The sequence below is a fragment of the Aythya marila genome, assembly GCF_965140915.1.
Source record: "Aythya marila genome assembly, chromosome: 6".
NCBI lineage: Eukaryota > Metazoa > Chordata > Aves > Anseriformes > Anatidae > Aythya > Aythya marila.
This window is the reverse complement of record NC_139047.1, coordinates 9,445,917-9,461,108: the sequence shown is the minus strand read 5'-3', so window position 1 is coordinate 9,461,108 and position 15,192 is coordinate 9,445,917. Positions and strand designations below refer to the sequence as shown.

The 15,192-nt window shown below is 39.4% G+C and overlaps 1 protein-coding gene across 1 annotated transcript in view; it reads right to left on the bottom strand.

The window, feature by feature from the left end:
- Nucleotides 1-15,192, bottom strand: part of DRC11 (dynein regulatory complex subunit 11) — a gene marked incomplete at both ends in the record, with an annotated part of 98,838 nt that overhangs the window by 30,322 nt on the left and 53,324 nt on the right. The window contains 4 exons of the mRNA XM_082763216.1: nt 4,042-4,137; nt 4,353-4,459; nt 10,143-10,218; nt 14,842-14,964. Coding sequence (XP_082619342.1) covers nt 4,042-4,137; nt 4,353-4,459; nt 10,143-10,218; nt 14,842-14,964 — 402 coding nt within the window. The remainder of the gene's footprint in view (nt 1-4,041; nt 4,138-4,352; nt 4,460-10,142; nt 10,219-14,841; nt 14,965-15,192) is intronic.

Sequence of the window (15,192 nt, the reverse complement as noted above, 5' to 3'; positions counted from 1 at the left end):
AGTTATTAGTTAGCAGCTGACAGAAGACTGTCTTCTGTGCTCAGTGTGGTATCCTGTCTTACTGGGTGGGCTCATCAAAATGTCTTGAGTAGCTCAGAGGTTGCTATGAGAAAACGTGAGGAAAAATAATTAAATTACTCCGCTTAAGGGAAGTGAGTGCCCAAGTCTACCAAGTGTCTTCCTTGGATCACATGTGATGCTTAGAAGGTAGACTGAGCAAGTGCAGCCACACTGGGGGAAGCAGGAGGCAAAGATGTTCCCTCAGAGCTGGTGGGTGGGAAGTGTTCATCCTATGTCCACACTGCACTGTGTGAGCACCTGCTCTTGGTTAAGTCTTTTCTTGCCATACCAAGGCTATTGATCCTTGAGCAGCTCCTGATACTTGTACTGGAAAAAGTCCTCAGACCAAGATGTTCCCATTCACTGTTGGGCCCTGGCTCAAAGATGGCTCTGGTTTGTGATCCCTGTTGGATTTAACCACAATATCCAGAGAAGTTGCAGCTCCCACAGCTACCTGAGGGCTTTGGGTGGTGTTCTCTTCATCACTACAGAAAATCCAACCGGGGTCATGAATGAATCACTGTCTACAAAACCAACCTTTCTTCATGTCTGACTCAGCCTGTATTCTGGCCTTTTTCACTGTGGCTTTGCTCTTATCAAGTCTTTAGATGAATGTTAAAAGGAGTAAAACTCCTTCCATATGTGTTGCTGTAGTTCATCTCTTCTGGGTTGCTTTGCTTCTGCCTGACTGCATCAAGAATGGATACCCAAATCTGGGTGGAGATGATAGTAATGCCTATTTCAGCAATTTACTTAGGTTCCCATGCCCCCACTTTTTTCCAGAGTTCTGGCCATCCTTTTAGTGTATGTGTGGGTGTGTTTACTTAAAATGGGTTACTTTACCTACAGTTGGATCAGAGACAAATCTTTAGGGGACCAGAGCAGGAAAAGCAACACAATAGGCTAGATAAAAAGCATTCTGATAAGCACTCAATGTAATTTCCAGGTCAGAAACTGCAGAAAGCTGATCTGTAAAGCTGATCTGTAATTTCCTATATTGGGTGCAAAGCCAATGTAAAGACACCAGGCCTGCAATGGTATATTTGGCCACAGGTTATCAGGAGAAATGCTTTCAGCTGCTAAACCTTCTGGGTATTGTGGTTAGGTATGTGGCATCCATCTATAGAATAAACATTTGTAGAGCTGCTGGATTGTGTTGAGTCACTCAAATCAGAAGCTTGGGCTGTAAACAGAAAGGGTTGAACCACAAAGAATAAGATTTCAATTACAGAAGTTCATGCTGGTACAAGAATGCTACCAACTTCTTACAAAACTCCATTGCTTCTGAAAATACTAGCCATGGTGCTTTCTAACACACTCCTCTAGGTTGGCTGGAACCTTAAGCCTTCCTAGATATCAGTGCCATATTTCCCTTCAAATTTTTCCTCAACCTGCCTTTACACGGGTGCTTACAACCCCAACCTGCTGATCCACAGTTTGGCAGACAAGCTGGCACTGTGTATCATGAAGAAAGAGGCAACTGGCAGCTGAGATGAACCACTTTCCTTTGTTTCTGTTGCATATTTATTCCCTCTCCTTTGATTGCCTTCAGATCAGGAGTCATCTGGAGAGCTTTCCACTCAGCCTCCAGCACAGTGTGTCTCTGGATGAATGAGGAGGAAACTTGTGCTCCTTACCCAGCCAATGCTGGACAATAATGACAATTAATAGTTGGCAGGGTGAAGTGCTTCCAATGTGGGTAGAGTCTCTACCTCAAATGATAGTGGTATGGTTTGTTGCAGATCAGGTGCAATCTAATTAGTTCAGATATTTCCAGATCAGCCTAATGGTCTGGAGACCCATTCATAATGAGCAGAGCAATTTGCCTTTCCACCCAAGCTTATTCTTCTACAGAGGTTGGGGCTTTTTATCTTCAGGAGCAGCAAGAGTAACTCTTGACAGGGTTAAGTGTCCACTTCTAAGTGGTATTTGAAGGTTTGGGAGTCAGTGATAAAATTCAGCCTAGGAAGTACAGTGCATAGAAATAAGGAGTGGCCTAGAGGTATGCCCAGAGCTGTTAAATTTTATCTATGAGCTGAGCCATCTGAAATGCTGGCTGCGAGGGTGCAATTATCTTCCTGATACTTTCCCTTTTGGAATCTAATTTCAAAATGCTGTTGTTGAATTTCCCCCAAAAAGGGACTTCGAAACAGGTTCTGAAGCTCAAATTTCTGTAGATCAGGCAGACTTTTTTAATATGGACTTAACAGATTTTTTTTTTTTTTTTGGAGTTGAAAGCTACTTATCCAAAGGTGCTCTTGAAAAGGCAGAGGACATCTACCCTATGTGCTCCTGGGCAGTGTCTGTTCCCTGACAACAAAAAGCTCTAGTTCTACTGTGGTGTCTTCCTGCAAAGGGTAGAAGAAATCTCACTCCAGATGTGTCCATGGATATGATGAGAATACAAAACCATTGCTGTTTCACATTGTGTAACTCAGAAGAAGGATGTATGGGACCCAGGATGTGCTGATGTAAGCCTTGGAAAAAAGGATTATTGCTAAGTAACAAGTTAATAAGCTGTTTCCATTTTTTTCCAGTTTGTATTATCCTTGTTATATAGGCCAGACTTTCATAACGCAGATCTGAAGTCTGTGTGCGCGCTGCTAGTTTATGGACTGAGACATTTATGTAAATACTAATTAGAAAAAGCCTTTGTCAGGGCTGGCTGGAATTTTCAAATAGTTTTGCACAGGGAAGATGTTTTGAACTGGGTAGCTCCATACATTCCCCACCCCCTAAAATAGAACTGCTATTTTTCAGAGAAAACCTTTTGGGAACTTGTATTATTTAATTAGTACTACTTTTCTCGCTCCCTCATTCTCTCAGGCTACTGGCACAACATGGGAAAACAACAGTTAAATAAACTCACCACCCAAAACTATTCCAACACTATATTGAAGAAAAACTGATGTAAAGCTTTAAAACTGCAATATGATGTTTTGAAGCAGAATTTCAACCAGCTGATCTGAAGTGGCCAAACGTGTCTACGCGGAACAACTTAGAGAAGATTGTTGCAATACTTTGTCTGTGTATCTTAAGCCTCACTATTTTTGAAACAGATTTAGAAATCCAATCAGTATCACTTTTCAGAGTTGCTCCAGTCTTTCATTATTAAATTGCCCTTACGCCTTTGTCAGGTGAAAGAGCATTTTTAAAGATAATTTGAGTAGAAGTACTGCAAAATCAAATATTTGCACGCTAAAAGGATTATAGAAATAGAATACAACACAAGATTAGGGTTGGCTATTTGCCCTGAGCCTTTTAAGTGGAACTGCTGATTGAACCGTAGGGTCTGTAAGCTTTGAGTTATTTTGTACTGACATGATCTATAGTTTAAATGCTTGGGTGAGGAATTCAGGGAACTGTGGGCTGTGGAATTTTGCATATGGTAATGCTGTGAAACTAGATGTGAACGTGACATGTGGGCAGCACATTAAAATAATGTATGTCTTTAACCTATTTGATATGCTTAAATAAACTTGGCTTAATCACAAATTCCCAAATCCTTCAATAGTAAGTAGTAACATAATTAAGGTACACCTGGCTGGATATCATCTACATGTTATACATAAATGAAAGGTTTTACCAAGGCACTTAATTTTTTTGATATACAGTTTTGAAACAAATCACCAAGTCCTCACTTAAAAGGAAAGCAGCAGCTGGGGAGCTTACTGGCACCCAGGTCAATGCCTTCCTTGGAAGACTATTAATCTGAGCCAGTCACCTTAAGAAACAGAGGGACTGCTGAAACATTTCTATTGTTTCTCTGGACCAAAGGATTCCAAAAAGGTGTGTATCCTTCTTGAAAGTCTGATTTATCTTGTAATGGTTTATCTTTGGAATAGTTCAACTTGTCCCAAGCAATATTTATAAAGGTTAATCAATAACAGTTAAGAAACAAGGCCCTGAAACTGAGGTTTGCACTGTATCTGTGTAGAGAATTGAGATTTGCCCTGAATTTTCACAACTTGCTGCTCTTACCTTTTCACTTTTTCTTCCTTTTTTCTGCTTGCCACTCTTCTCTCCATCCACAGCCAGTTTGAGACTCTCTAGTTTCTGTTGCATCAATTCATCAACCTGTCCAGGCATACAATGTCGAATCTTTAAGTCTTCTGTTTTTGCCACCACACCAGACAAATGCTTGTTCAGCCAAACAAGCATTAAAGCAGAGAACAGATAGTAGGGAGTCTGGAAGGAGGTAAGGTCTATGCCAGGGCCAGTTCTTACAGCTGTAGAAAAATATACATGGGGCAATGCACATTATTAGTGTCCTCTTACTATTGTAAGCTCACCTGCACTCTGATCTCTTCCTCCACTTCTTCCCGTTTCTCTTCTTTGATCAGCTCCAGGTCATGATCCTGGAGGAGATCCCATCCCTCATCTCTGTTCTGCCAAATGGCTGTTATCCAAAAGAAAGAAGAAAGGGGAAAAAAGTTATAGAAGCCATCGATTTCTCCAACTGCTTCTGGAGGCACAAAAAAAAAAAAAAAGCTAGTCGTAGGCAGCTTTTATTAAATTATTAGCTGTATGAAAGTAGCAAGCTCTAGGGACCCTTACCAAGTTCAGAGCCCTGTTGTGCTAGGATCTGCAAATCTTGAGGTTAACTTCTTTTTGCCTTGGGCTGTAAATTGGTATTGGATTTCAGGAGGATAATAATGGGATATTGAAGTTGTCGTTTTCTGGTTGTAAAGCTGAATGCCTGGAGTGTTGCTCACCTTCAAGAGCAGGTAGTACAGTAGCAGCTTAACCATATCATGTCTGATCTTGGTGTCTCTTGTCTCTGCTTACCAGCATCGTGTTTAAATCTTTACCATGAAAGAGTTGCAAAGACAGCTCCTGTCCTGAGGAGTGTGCTTTCTACATACATGTATCTCTTGGCTGGCAGAATGCAGGCTTGGGGACCAAAGTGAGGTGTAATCTAAAGGAGGAAGTTTTCCCTGTTCTCTCCTGGTCTGTTATCTAGTGTTCAGTGAAAGAGGACTTTCAGCTGCAGTAATTCCCATGAAGCTGAAATATGGGTCAGGAGTGCTGGAATATAGGTATAAACGCCTGCCCTCAGAACAACAGAAAGGGGAGTGAGAGGGGACAGCAAGTCTGACAGCAATAAACTGCATCCAAGCCCTGAGTGGCATAAAGCCACAGCTCTAGGGAGTTTTAAGCTTGATGCCCTAATGAAAGGGCATCTGAAGTCCTTCTGCAGAAGAGATGAGACTCAACTGATGCACCTTTGTTTCTTAGTGATGTGTAAGCCATATGTATTACAGAGACCACACTCAAGGAACCAAGCTAACTTGTGCAAACTGATCAAAAAAATCCTATTTACAATAAAGTAGCTAATGATGCTGAAGTGCAGTTATTTTTGTTGATGCAACTGTTATTTGCTCTTTCTAAAGAACTAAATGATGTCTGGCAAGCTCTGTACATATCTGAATCCTCTGCTATTAGCAGAAGGTACCATTTTAATGGAAATGCCTCCCCCTTTTCTACATTTTTTTTGAGCTTATTTAAAGGAGGCCAATTCATATCTTTAATTTCCTTGCATTTCAAGCTCTGACAATATCTCTATAAATGACAGCTAATCTCCAGCAGTATGTGCTAATTCAATTTCCAGATGACTTAAAATGACAACTCTCTACTTTAAGAAACTCTCTACTTTAAGACATAGGCTCCTTTATGAATCTGTTTTGCACAGGGAACTCTTTCCTGTACCTACTGCCATTTCTAAGGCACTATAAATTCAGAAATGTTTTCACAGTACCCATAGGAGATCATTCAGGTTTTAGTTCAGTTAATATAATACTGTCTGCTATTTCCATCCTCTACGAATTTTCAGAGTCCAATTATGTGCAGAGTATTTGTGACTTTACACAAGGGGAATAGTTTTTGCAGGTGAGTAGTCTTAATTTCATAACAAAAAATGGTAGAGATGGAGAAGGACAGTGGATTTGGGGGAAGGAAGAAAAACTCCAAGGTACAGACATTAATTTCTTTCAATTACTCATGGGTCATCAAATGGCGTGACAGATGTCACATAATATTTCAAGAAAGAAAGCTGATTTGCCCTAGTTGCACAGTACCTCCTCCAGGGTTATCAGTTTGGAATTTCAGCCTTGGGGAAAGGGTGTATAACTCCTCTGTAATGTGAATTTTTAAACACTTTCTTGACTGGGTCAACAGGTTGCAAGTGCTATGTTTTCATAGAGGAGTACTAGGTCTTCGGTATTTGTCTTTCATAGAGGGATCATAGATTTTTATTGTTTTTTCATAATTGTTTATTGTCATTCTGTAAATCGATTAGCAGTTAATATCCACTGCAGGCAAAGTAGCAACAGTCCTCACACAGCTTAGGCAGTTGCCTTTGATATTACCTGGCACTGAGTTCTGAGTGCTATATTAGACACTGGGTTAGAGGTCTCTAATTTTAGAAAAGAGATAAATAACTCATAGGTGTTAGGTGCTATGTTGTTCTTTCATAGATCAACAAAACATTTCAAAGCTATTTTTAAAGTCAGGTCAGAAGGCTAAGGATGTTGTTTTCACTGGCCAGTCAAAAGAGGCTGGTATTTTGTTACAGATGGGTTGTGCAGCTATGGGAACTATTTTTGTGTGTGCACTGCAATTTATATTGCCTCTTCTAAAATAAAGCATGCTTATCTTTGGATTATTTTATATGCATAACTCCGGAGCTCAGGACTCAAAAGGCAGCCAGTGCACTAATGTGATTGCTAACATCACTTCAGCAGCATTAGCTTTCCTCTGCAGACTAGCAGGTAATTCCAATATCTCTGAATTTCAAAGCAGCTTGTGACTGATAATTGAAGTACTTTTTATCTGAAGGATGAAGCTTTTCTTCTTAACATGACTACTTTCAACCTCCTGACAAAAGGGTTTGAATCTTTTGATACAAGGCAAAATACACAATATCATCCCACCTTAAAATTTGGGTCATGCAGTATTGAAGTTGAACTCTAGTTCCAACTGAAATATCCCCTGCAACACTAAGTCAAATATCAACTGGCTACCTGTAAAATGGGGGAAATAGCACTTTGTTGCCTTACAGCATGGTGTACTGCAAAAAATAAAACCCAGGGAGACCGAGGTAGTAATTCAGGCTACTTACATTTATTCCACATACTCCTGTTATTCCAGTGTACATGTATAAGTAGTGTATAAGTAAGCCTGCAGAGAAACTGGCTGTTTCCAACAAAAGTATATAAAATAAGTGTTTTAGATAGGGCTTGGCAAATGTAGTTTAGCAACTAGTAAAACTGCCAAATACAGTTTTGGGAGAGCAAAAGTGTTTGTGAATTCCAGTGAGGTTTATTTAAGTAGTTCTAATGTGGGGTGGGGGTGGGATCGGTATGGAAAAGTCTGTAAGTGAAATACTTAGATCTTTGTGAAAGCTGATCTACGTCTTTTACAACATTTAACCCAAGAACAAATCAACCAGTTTCAGGGGATGGAAAGACTTTTTAATTGTAAGAGTTGGGGGAGAGGTGACAAAATGAAAACGCTCACTGTTTGGACAGCTCTCACTTAGTAGACTGCAGCTGCATTCATAAAGGCCTTTAATTCCATTGTAGGCACCTGATATAAATCTTAATCAAGCTCCCTTACTTCAGTGATGCTTTCAAGATTTATGCAGTAATAAGTTTGAACTTCTATGCAAATTGTAAGAATAGCTCAATTACTATCACATAAGAATAGAAAAATGTTCCCAATGTAGAAAGATCAAACCCAAACCTTTTTCTAAACAATTCTGCTACTGAAATGAAAGCAGGCTAAAATTAAAAATGTAAGAAATTGCTTATGCTGTTCCTATCAGATGTTCTAGACTTCTGGGTGCCTTGAAAAACTGAACCTCATCCATGACTAAATTCAATTTTTTGAACCACCAGGTAATATTGCGATAAAGTGGTGATAACTGTGTGGTTAGGCACAATAAAAGCATGAAGTGCTGCTGAATGAGGAAAGAGACTGCTACATGGAGGAATTAACAGCTCTTTACTAAAAGTAACTATGGTGTTGGATAGACTTGAATCATTAAAAGGAAAAAAAAAAAACACAACTGAGGTTTAACTGGACAGCTACAGATTCTTACTGTACGTAAGACAACTGAAGCTATTCTTTGAAGCTTGCATGAGGAGCTCTTTCCACTCTGAGGAGTTCTGGTTGTGCTCTGCAGAAAATGGTTCCTTGTATGCTGTTAGAGGTACAGGTGTCAGCTCTGGTGGGATGGGCTGGCGATGAGCACTGGTGTCCTAACACAAAAGGTAGGCCTGTGCCTGACCTACCTGAGTGCATTATTATATTGTATTAGCAAGTGCTGTCAGTATGTCATGGGATGACGGAGGTATTCACACCAACTGGCTTTAAGTATCCAATTTAGGTGCCTGAGTGGGAGTGGAGATTCTATAGACAGATAATGAGCTGTTGAGTTGTCCTTGGGAGGCTTTGTGAAATGTATAGGAAAACACCTCCCAGTTCAGCACTCCTCTTCGTGCAAAAAGTTGGCCAGCATGAGTAACCCCAAAATGTGTTACATGCTTTGAGTTCTGCAAGGATATATCTTGATAGGGGTGACAGTATATGAAGTGGTATTCCATTACAGTCTGGGTGACAAACATGTCCCTGTCTTCTCATAAGCCCCCTGACTTGTTACTTGAGATCGTGGTGAAATTTGGGAGTATCCCTTCCTATCAAACTAAATTATCAACCCCCCGGTGTTTTTATCCCCAACACTCACGTCCACTGTGCTGGAAGCACTATTTAAAGCCTGAGTGTGAGGTCTTCCGCAACCTGGAGGAGAGTTATTAATAGGCGCAAATACAAGGAGTTGGTGAATTCACAGTTCAGCATTGTACTAAATAGTGCTAGATGCTGCAAAGCCTCAGCAGGGGTTCCAAGAAGCACTGGAAAGCATAGCTGCGCTATTGCATACTCAGCAGGATGCTGGATAAGTGTATTTGCCAAACCTACTTGACAATGTAAAACCCTCCTGCCCTCTTGTTGCTACTTTGCAAACGGTGGGGACTCTACCCTGCCTCTTGTAGCTCCTCTTGGGACTAGCTGGATGGGAAACATGGGTCTTGCTATTGCTGGTTTTGGGTTGCAAGGTGACATCTGGTCCTGAGCGTATAAAAAAGCACAAGTAATATTCTGGGCTAGTTAAGGAAAATAGTATAGATGAAATTGATCCTTATCTAAAATTCCTGCTGACTTCAGTGGGGTTCTGATGTAGCAATCAAGAGTAAAGTTTGGCACTAAGAACTTTCTTCAAGCATAATGCTCCTTTGATTTACAATGTAGAACAGAATCTGAATTGTTAGAAGCCAGAAGTCTGGCAAAATTGTGCTGGTGCATATTTAAAGTTGCTTGCTTTCTCTCCAGCCAACTCAAATCGGGCAGAACACTCTGCTAGTGATTTGTTGGAGAGAAATGAGTATTCTTCATATAAAGAACTCTTAACAAGCCATAAACACTGCAGAGTGAGGAGAAGAGAATATTTTTAATTGTGACAGGGCTTCGATTATACAACTCCAAGCTATATGTTATATATTCAATCATATTTGGGAAGCTGCAAACACTGAGGTATATTCGTACTTTAGCAGCATTTCTCATGCTTCTGCTTAAAAAGATTAAAACATGAAAGACAATTTGACTAGCTGTGGACTGTGTAAATAGTATCTATAGACACCTTCCATGAATGAGGGGCAGACAGCAGTTATAAGAGCATGAAAACACTGATGCTGAAGCCTCATCTACAGTATGGTGCTATTAAATCATTTGCTGTTCAGATGTAATTCTTACCACTCTTAGAAAATTTGTATGTACTTCTGGTTCTAGTTTGGCCACTGTCACTCAGACAGGAATGTACCATCCTTTGTGATTAACACAATGATTTTGAGACTCCTGGGTACTTGAGGTACTGAGACTTCCTAAATACCATTTATCTAATGTCCTCATTTCTATAAAGTTACACAGTTTGGGCAGCTGTGCAGTTTGACCTTACAGGAATGACATTCAGATTAAACTGAATTAGAAGAACATTCCAGCTGTAATTGTTATCTTTTTCTACTGACCTTTGTATTGACTGCTTCCTTCCTCCATTATTGAAAGGAAATTACTGGGAGCCATTTTCCAGCCCTCATCCTCTTCCTAGACTCGAGGGGGGTAAAAAGAAAAATCGGAATATTAATATATGTATGTAGTAACTTAGTGTGAAAAAGTCATAATTCTCACTTTTAATTTTTGCAATGTGAGGAATAAGGCACCATTTCATCATGCTGTGATGAAATTTTTCATCAACTACGGTTTTCCTAGCAGGGTATAAAGAAAATTTATCCTCTTTAAAAAAAAAAAAAAAAGAAAAAAAATAATAAAAAGAGGAGGGTAGAGTGTCAGTTCATAAACTGGCCTATTGAGGTCACAAGAATTATATTTAGGCTGGTTGGAATCTGTAATATAGGTAGCATACTTGCAAAACATGTAAATTAAATTACCTTGCTATTTTTTCAGTTTTTCTTGGGTTGCACCCTCCATGCACCAAAGGAATTCCCAACCTGTGGGTAATTCCAAGCTGTTGAAACCTCATTTTAATCTGTTATTAGGAAAATAATGAACTTGGTGTATTTTGCAAAACAAAATATTTGGTTTCCACTTAATCAAAACATATTGATGTTTTCCTATCTGAACTAAATGACATTGACAAGTTCCTGAAATAGTTTAATTTCTTTGAACCAGCGTTTCTAATGGAAAATCTTGTCAGAAAGCTATAAAAGGTTCTTCACATTGTGTCAGTCATAAATCTTCAAAATGCTAGTAAGGTAACAGTTATGTGGGAAGTTATATCTGAGGAGGAGCTGGTGTGGATTTACCAAAGACAACACAAGTTGTATCTGGCTTTGATAATCAATGACTAGTCTGTAAGGTGCTGGTTATAAGGAAGTTATAAGATGCAGTTCCTGAAATAACTAGAACCAAAACAAAAACCCTACAAGTGTCTCCTTAACTAGATGCCATTACTTGCTTATCAGATACATCTGCAGACAGGTCACATGAATTATTAAATGTTTTTAATTAAGTTACTATAGCAATTAAAGTTTAGGCCCAGGAGGACATGCAGAACCTAAATACATTTACCACTTCTATGCCATGGTCTATAGCTATATTTGAAAAAGATTCAGGAGTTTCTAAATTAAACATCAAGAATCATTTGGGTTAACTATAGCCAAGTGCTTGAGGATTTGACTTTTGGAATCTAAATCCTTGCTTATGCAAGTATTCAGTTTTGGCAGGGTGTGGCACTTTGAGATTCATCCTTGGCACTTTGACATTTTTAGAAAATGATTAAAAGATGCTCTTCTAAGAGCATACTTGTAATTGCTAACTATTAAAGGCCTAAAAATGGGATTGGTATTCATTTTTAGCCACTCAGTAGCATAGGATGGGGGTTAACATTTCTTTTATTGTTAAAAATAAACCAATAGATCATTTTAATTACTAGCTTCAATGATTTCTGTAAACTGACATAACAATATTTACGTCAGTATCATTGACTTTAATCAAAACTATTGTGTGTCCAAAGGACAGTTGCAGAGTGCTGTTCTGTATTCCCTCTTGCATGTATTAACAGAACAAGGGTCAATGTAATGTATAAAACTTTTTTCCTTTGAAGTCAGTTGATGTATTTTTCTGTGTTCAGTGGATTGATTTCATGCTTATTCTGTGCTGTGTACTAAAGTACCTTGAACCAACAATATACACTTCAATTTAGGCACAAATATGGAAATAATAGTTTTAATGTTTTTGAAGCTTTCTGAATTCTAGTCCATGCTAGATGGCTTTATATTCTCATTCAACAGCAAGGAACACTGTGAATTAACTGTTCTGCACTTCTGTTATGGAGATTTTATTAATGGATTTCAATGAGGATAAAATGCATCTCACTGTTTAATATTTCTGGATGAAATCTGTGAATTGTGCAGCCTTGCTCATGTTCTGTAGGGAGACCAGTTGCAGAATGTTACTGGGTGAAGCAGCCCAAACTGGTCTAACGTGCTTTGCTCTTGGAAAGAGGAATCAGATGGTGCTGATGTTTTTTTTCCTTAAGTGTCCAATGGGAAATCAGATCAACACCTTACAGAGAAAAAAAAATGAAGTTACTTTGATATGAAATACGTCTTTTTAAAGATTGCTATCAGGCTTCAGAAATATTTAAATTTCCTTCTGGGATCAAACTTTTGTTTTCTTAAAGAAGTGAAGTTATGAGCAAGGGTTTTCTTTGACTGCACTGCTATGACTTATTGCCTATACTTATTTTAATAAGAGTCCTGCTGTTAGAACTTTTCCATATACTTCTCAACTGGTCTTAGATGCTATTTTCCCTGTCAGTATTATAACCTTGGAGAGAATGTTCCCTTTGTTCTTTCTCAATGAACCATAGAGAACCTGATATAATGGCTCAGAATTTTACTTGACAGGACTTGTGATGGTTGAAGAGATGAGAACGACATCAGGTTATAAAGCCCCGGAGCTCTATATTGTTATTTCACCCTGTTTCAAAAGAACCTTGCAGAGGTTGTGAGAGGATAAGGATTCATTTCTGGTGTAGTCTTGGTTCTTATCTTACCATCTTATGGAAGACGAAAAACACAAGGAATCAAATTTATTCTGTGAAAGTCATGTTTTTAAGCAGGTGGGTTAGTTGACATTCAGTTTCAGAAGCTCAGATTGGAGATTAGGTTTGGTGTTTTTAGCATGTCTAAGCATTAATGCCTCACTTTAACTTGGACTGAAGGGTCTGGAACAGCCTTCTCTGCTGCCTCTGCATGACTAGGTGCATCACAGCTTCTTTCTGGGCTGGCTGAGTTGGAAAGGACAGAGGACAAGGACAAAGCCACGTAGAAAGATGCTAGAGGACACCCTTGTGAATGCTTCCAAGCAGAGCTGGACAGTTTGAGATGCTACAAGGTCCTGTAGCTGCGAATAATGCTCTTCTATGTCTGTAATGGCAAAGGCTTTTCTAAGCAATGGCTTTCATTATGTGTACTTTTATCTGATCTTTCCTCCAGAGCTCTGCAATAGCCATACTGATTAAAGGGGTCACAGGAGGAAGTGGTCCTGCAGAGCTGAACTTGGTACTTGTATAACTCCCTAGAAATCTATGGACAACTTGGTATCAGTATTAGGCTTAGGTCTGCAGGGATTATGCTCCTCTTTCTTCCCTCCTGCTCTTCTGGGCTCAGCTCTGCCAGCTAAGGTACAACGAGGTGGTGCCAGCAGTCCACTTCCTGCTCCTTGGAGCCTGGTGCCCTCACTAATGCTGTCACCCTGCGATCTAGCAGCACCCTGACAAATAACAGATGTCTGAAGATGTGTGTGACTAAGATTTGGAGTTTCAAGTTATCCACACACTCTGCACAAGACGGGCCTCAGGCTCAGAGCTTGGAGAACTTTTATACATGCTTTTCCTTCAGCCTTCTATACATATTCATTTATAAACAAAACAAAAAACAAAAAACAAACAAAAAAAAACCCATAACCCAAATTCTTGGGTCTTGTATGACCCAAACAGCATCTTTCCAAGCTGAAAACACTATCTCAGCTGTGGGTTAACACTTTATCTTCATCCAAATTAGACAGATTGATGCTTCTTAAATTCATGTAACTTAGTTTCCTGGCTAGCTGTTACAAGAGCTTTGGCCAAAGTGATGATTGTTGCCTGAGAAAAGCATGTTTTTGGTTTGTTCCAGGGTTAACACTTAAAATCAGAAATTCAGAAAATCAGAAATTGTGTAAAATTTGCAGTGAAGAGTAAGCTTTGTGCCAGAGTATTGACCTCTTTTCCTCCACATACTCAGATTAATGACCTTTATTAAAAAACAAAAACATTATTTTGTGTTTCTTTATAGTATAAAGTAAATGATAACTAAAAGTTGCTGCTTCAGCAAAACTATACGATTTTGTTGCAAAGCTTGGTTTTGAATATGCCCTCAGTTCACTGCTGTTGCAGGGATGCTTTTCTCTGTAAAGCTGCTCCTGAAATAATTTGGGAGCACACCTTTAGGGAAACCAGAACCTTAGTGTAACAAAGATTTCAGGGAATATATCACACGTTAAGTGGTGTCTGCTGTAACACGAGGCAGAAAAGAGTTCATATCCTAAGAATGCGAACTGAAAATGCATGACTGCTATTTACGGGCTTACAAAATATTGGCTTGCACTACAAAACACAGCCAGCCATTAGTGAACTGTATGTAAAATAAGTTTTGAAATCCAAGCAAGATCAAAAGCGGGTATCTGATGGAAACTGAGGTTCTTGTTTCCTAGTTCTTGTGTGAAGTTACTAAATTCTCCCTATTCCACATTAGGAGTGTAAATGCCTGGAGAGCAAAATGGTGGCCAGTTTTCTATCTGTACAAAAGGCAGCAGTGCTTTGAAAAGTGTCTTGGTAACAAGGTCAATTCCACAAAGTGTATTTTTTTTTTCCCCTCATCTCTTTCTGGCATTCTGTCCACCTACATCAGTTCTTTCCACTTAGCTGAGTCATGGCCAAGCAAACTCCTTTCCTAAAAAATGAGAGGTGAAATTCAGTTCCCTGGGAGCATCAAGCTGACTGAAAGTCTCAGAGGGTCTGGCCTTAACCAGTCCCTATATCTTCTGAGCCTAGGCCTTGGTGGCAATACGAATTAATATTCTCTGCCCACACATAGTTGAGAAGGCCGGACTTCAGCTCTGTTTTCACAAACTGCTAACTGATTTTACTGCAGGAAGCCTTACCTTTTTTCCAGTTTTCTGTGTTTTTCCTTTTGTCTTTTCCTTTCCTTTCTCTTTTTCTTTTCCTTCCTTTTGGGATTTTTTCTGCAGAGCCATCTCCTTTTTGGCAGCCAGTTCTGCAGCAACCTGAAAGAGATAAAAGAAACATGAATAGCTGGACAAAACTTTCACATGCAAGGTAAGGTGTAAGGCATGTCCTGCAAGAGTTAGGGACTAGTATGAGTTTCTCCTGCCTTGGTTGCAGCTTTCCTCTACTTCCCCAGTAGAGGAATCCAATATCCAATATTTTATCCAAAATGTTGCTTGGTATAGTCTTCTATGGCTAAGTTCTGACTAGACCTTTCCGCTTGTCAT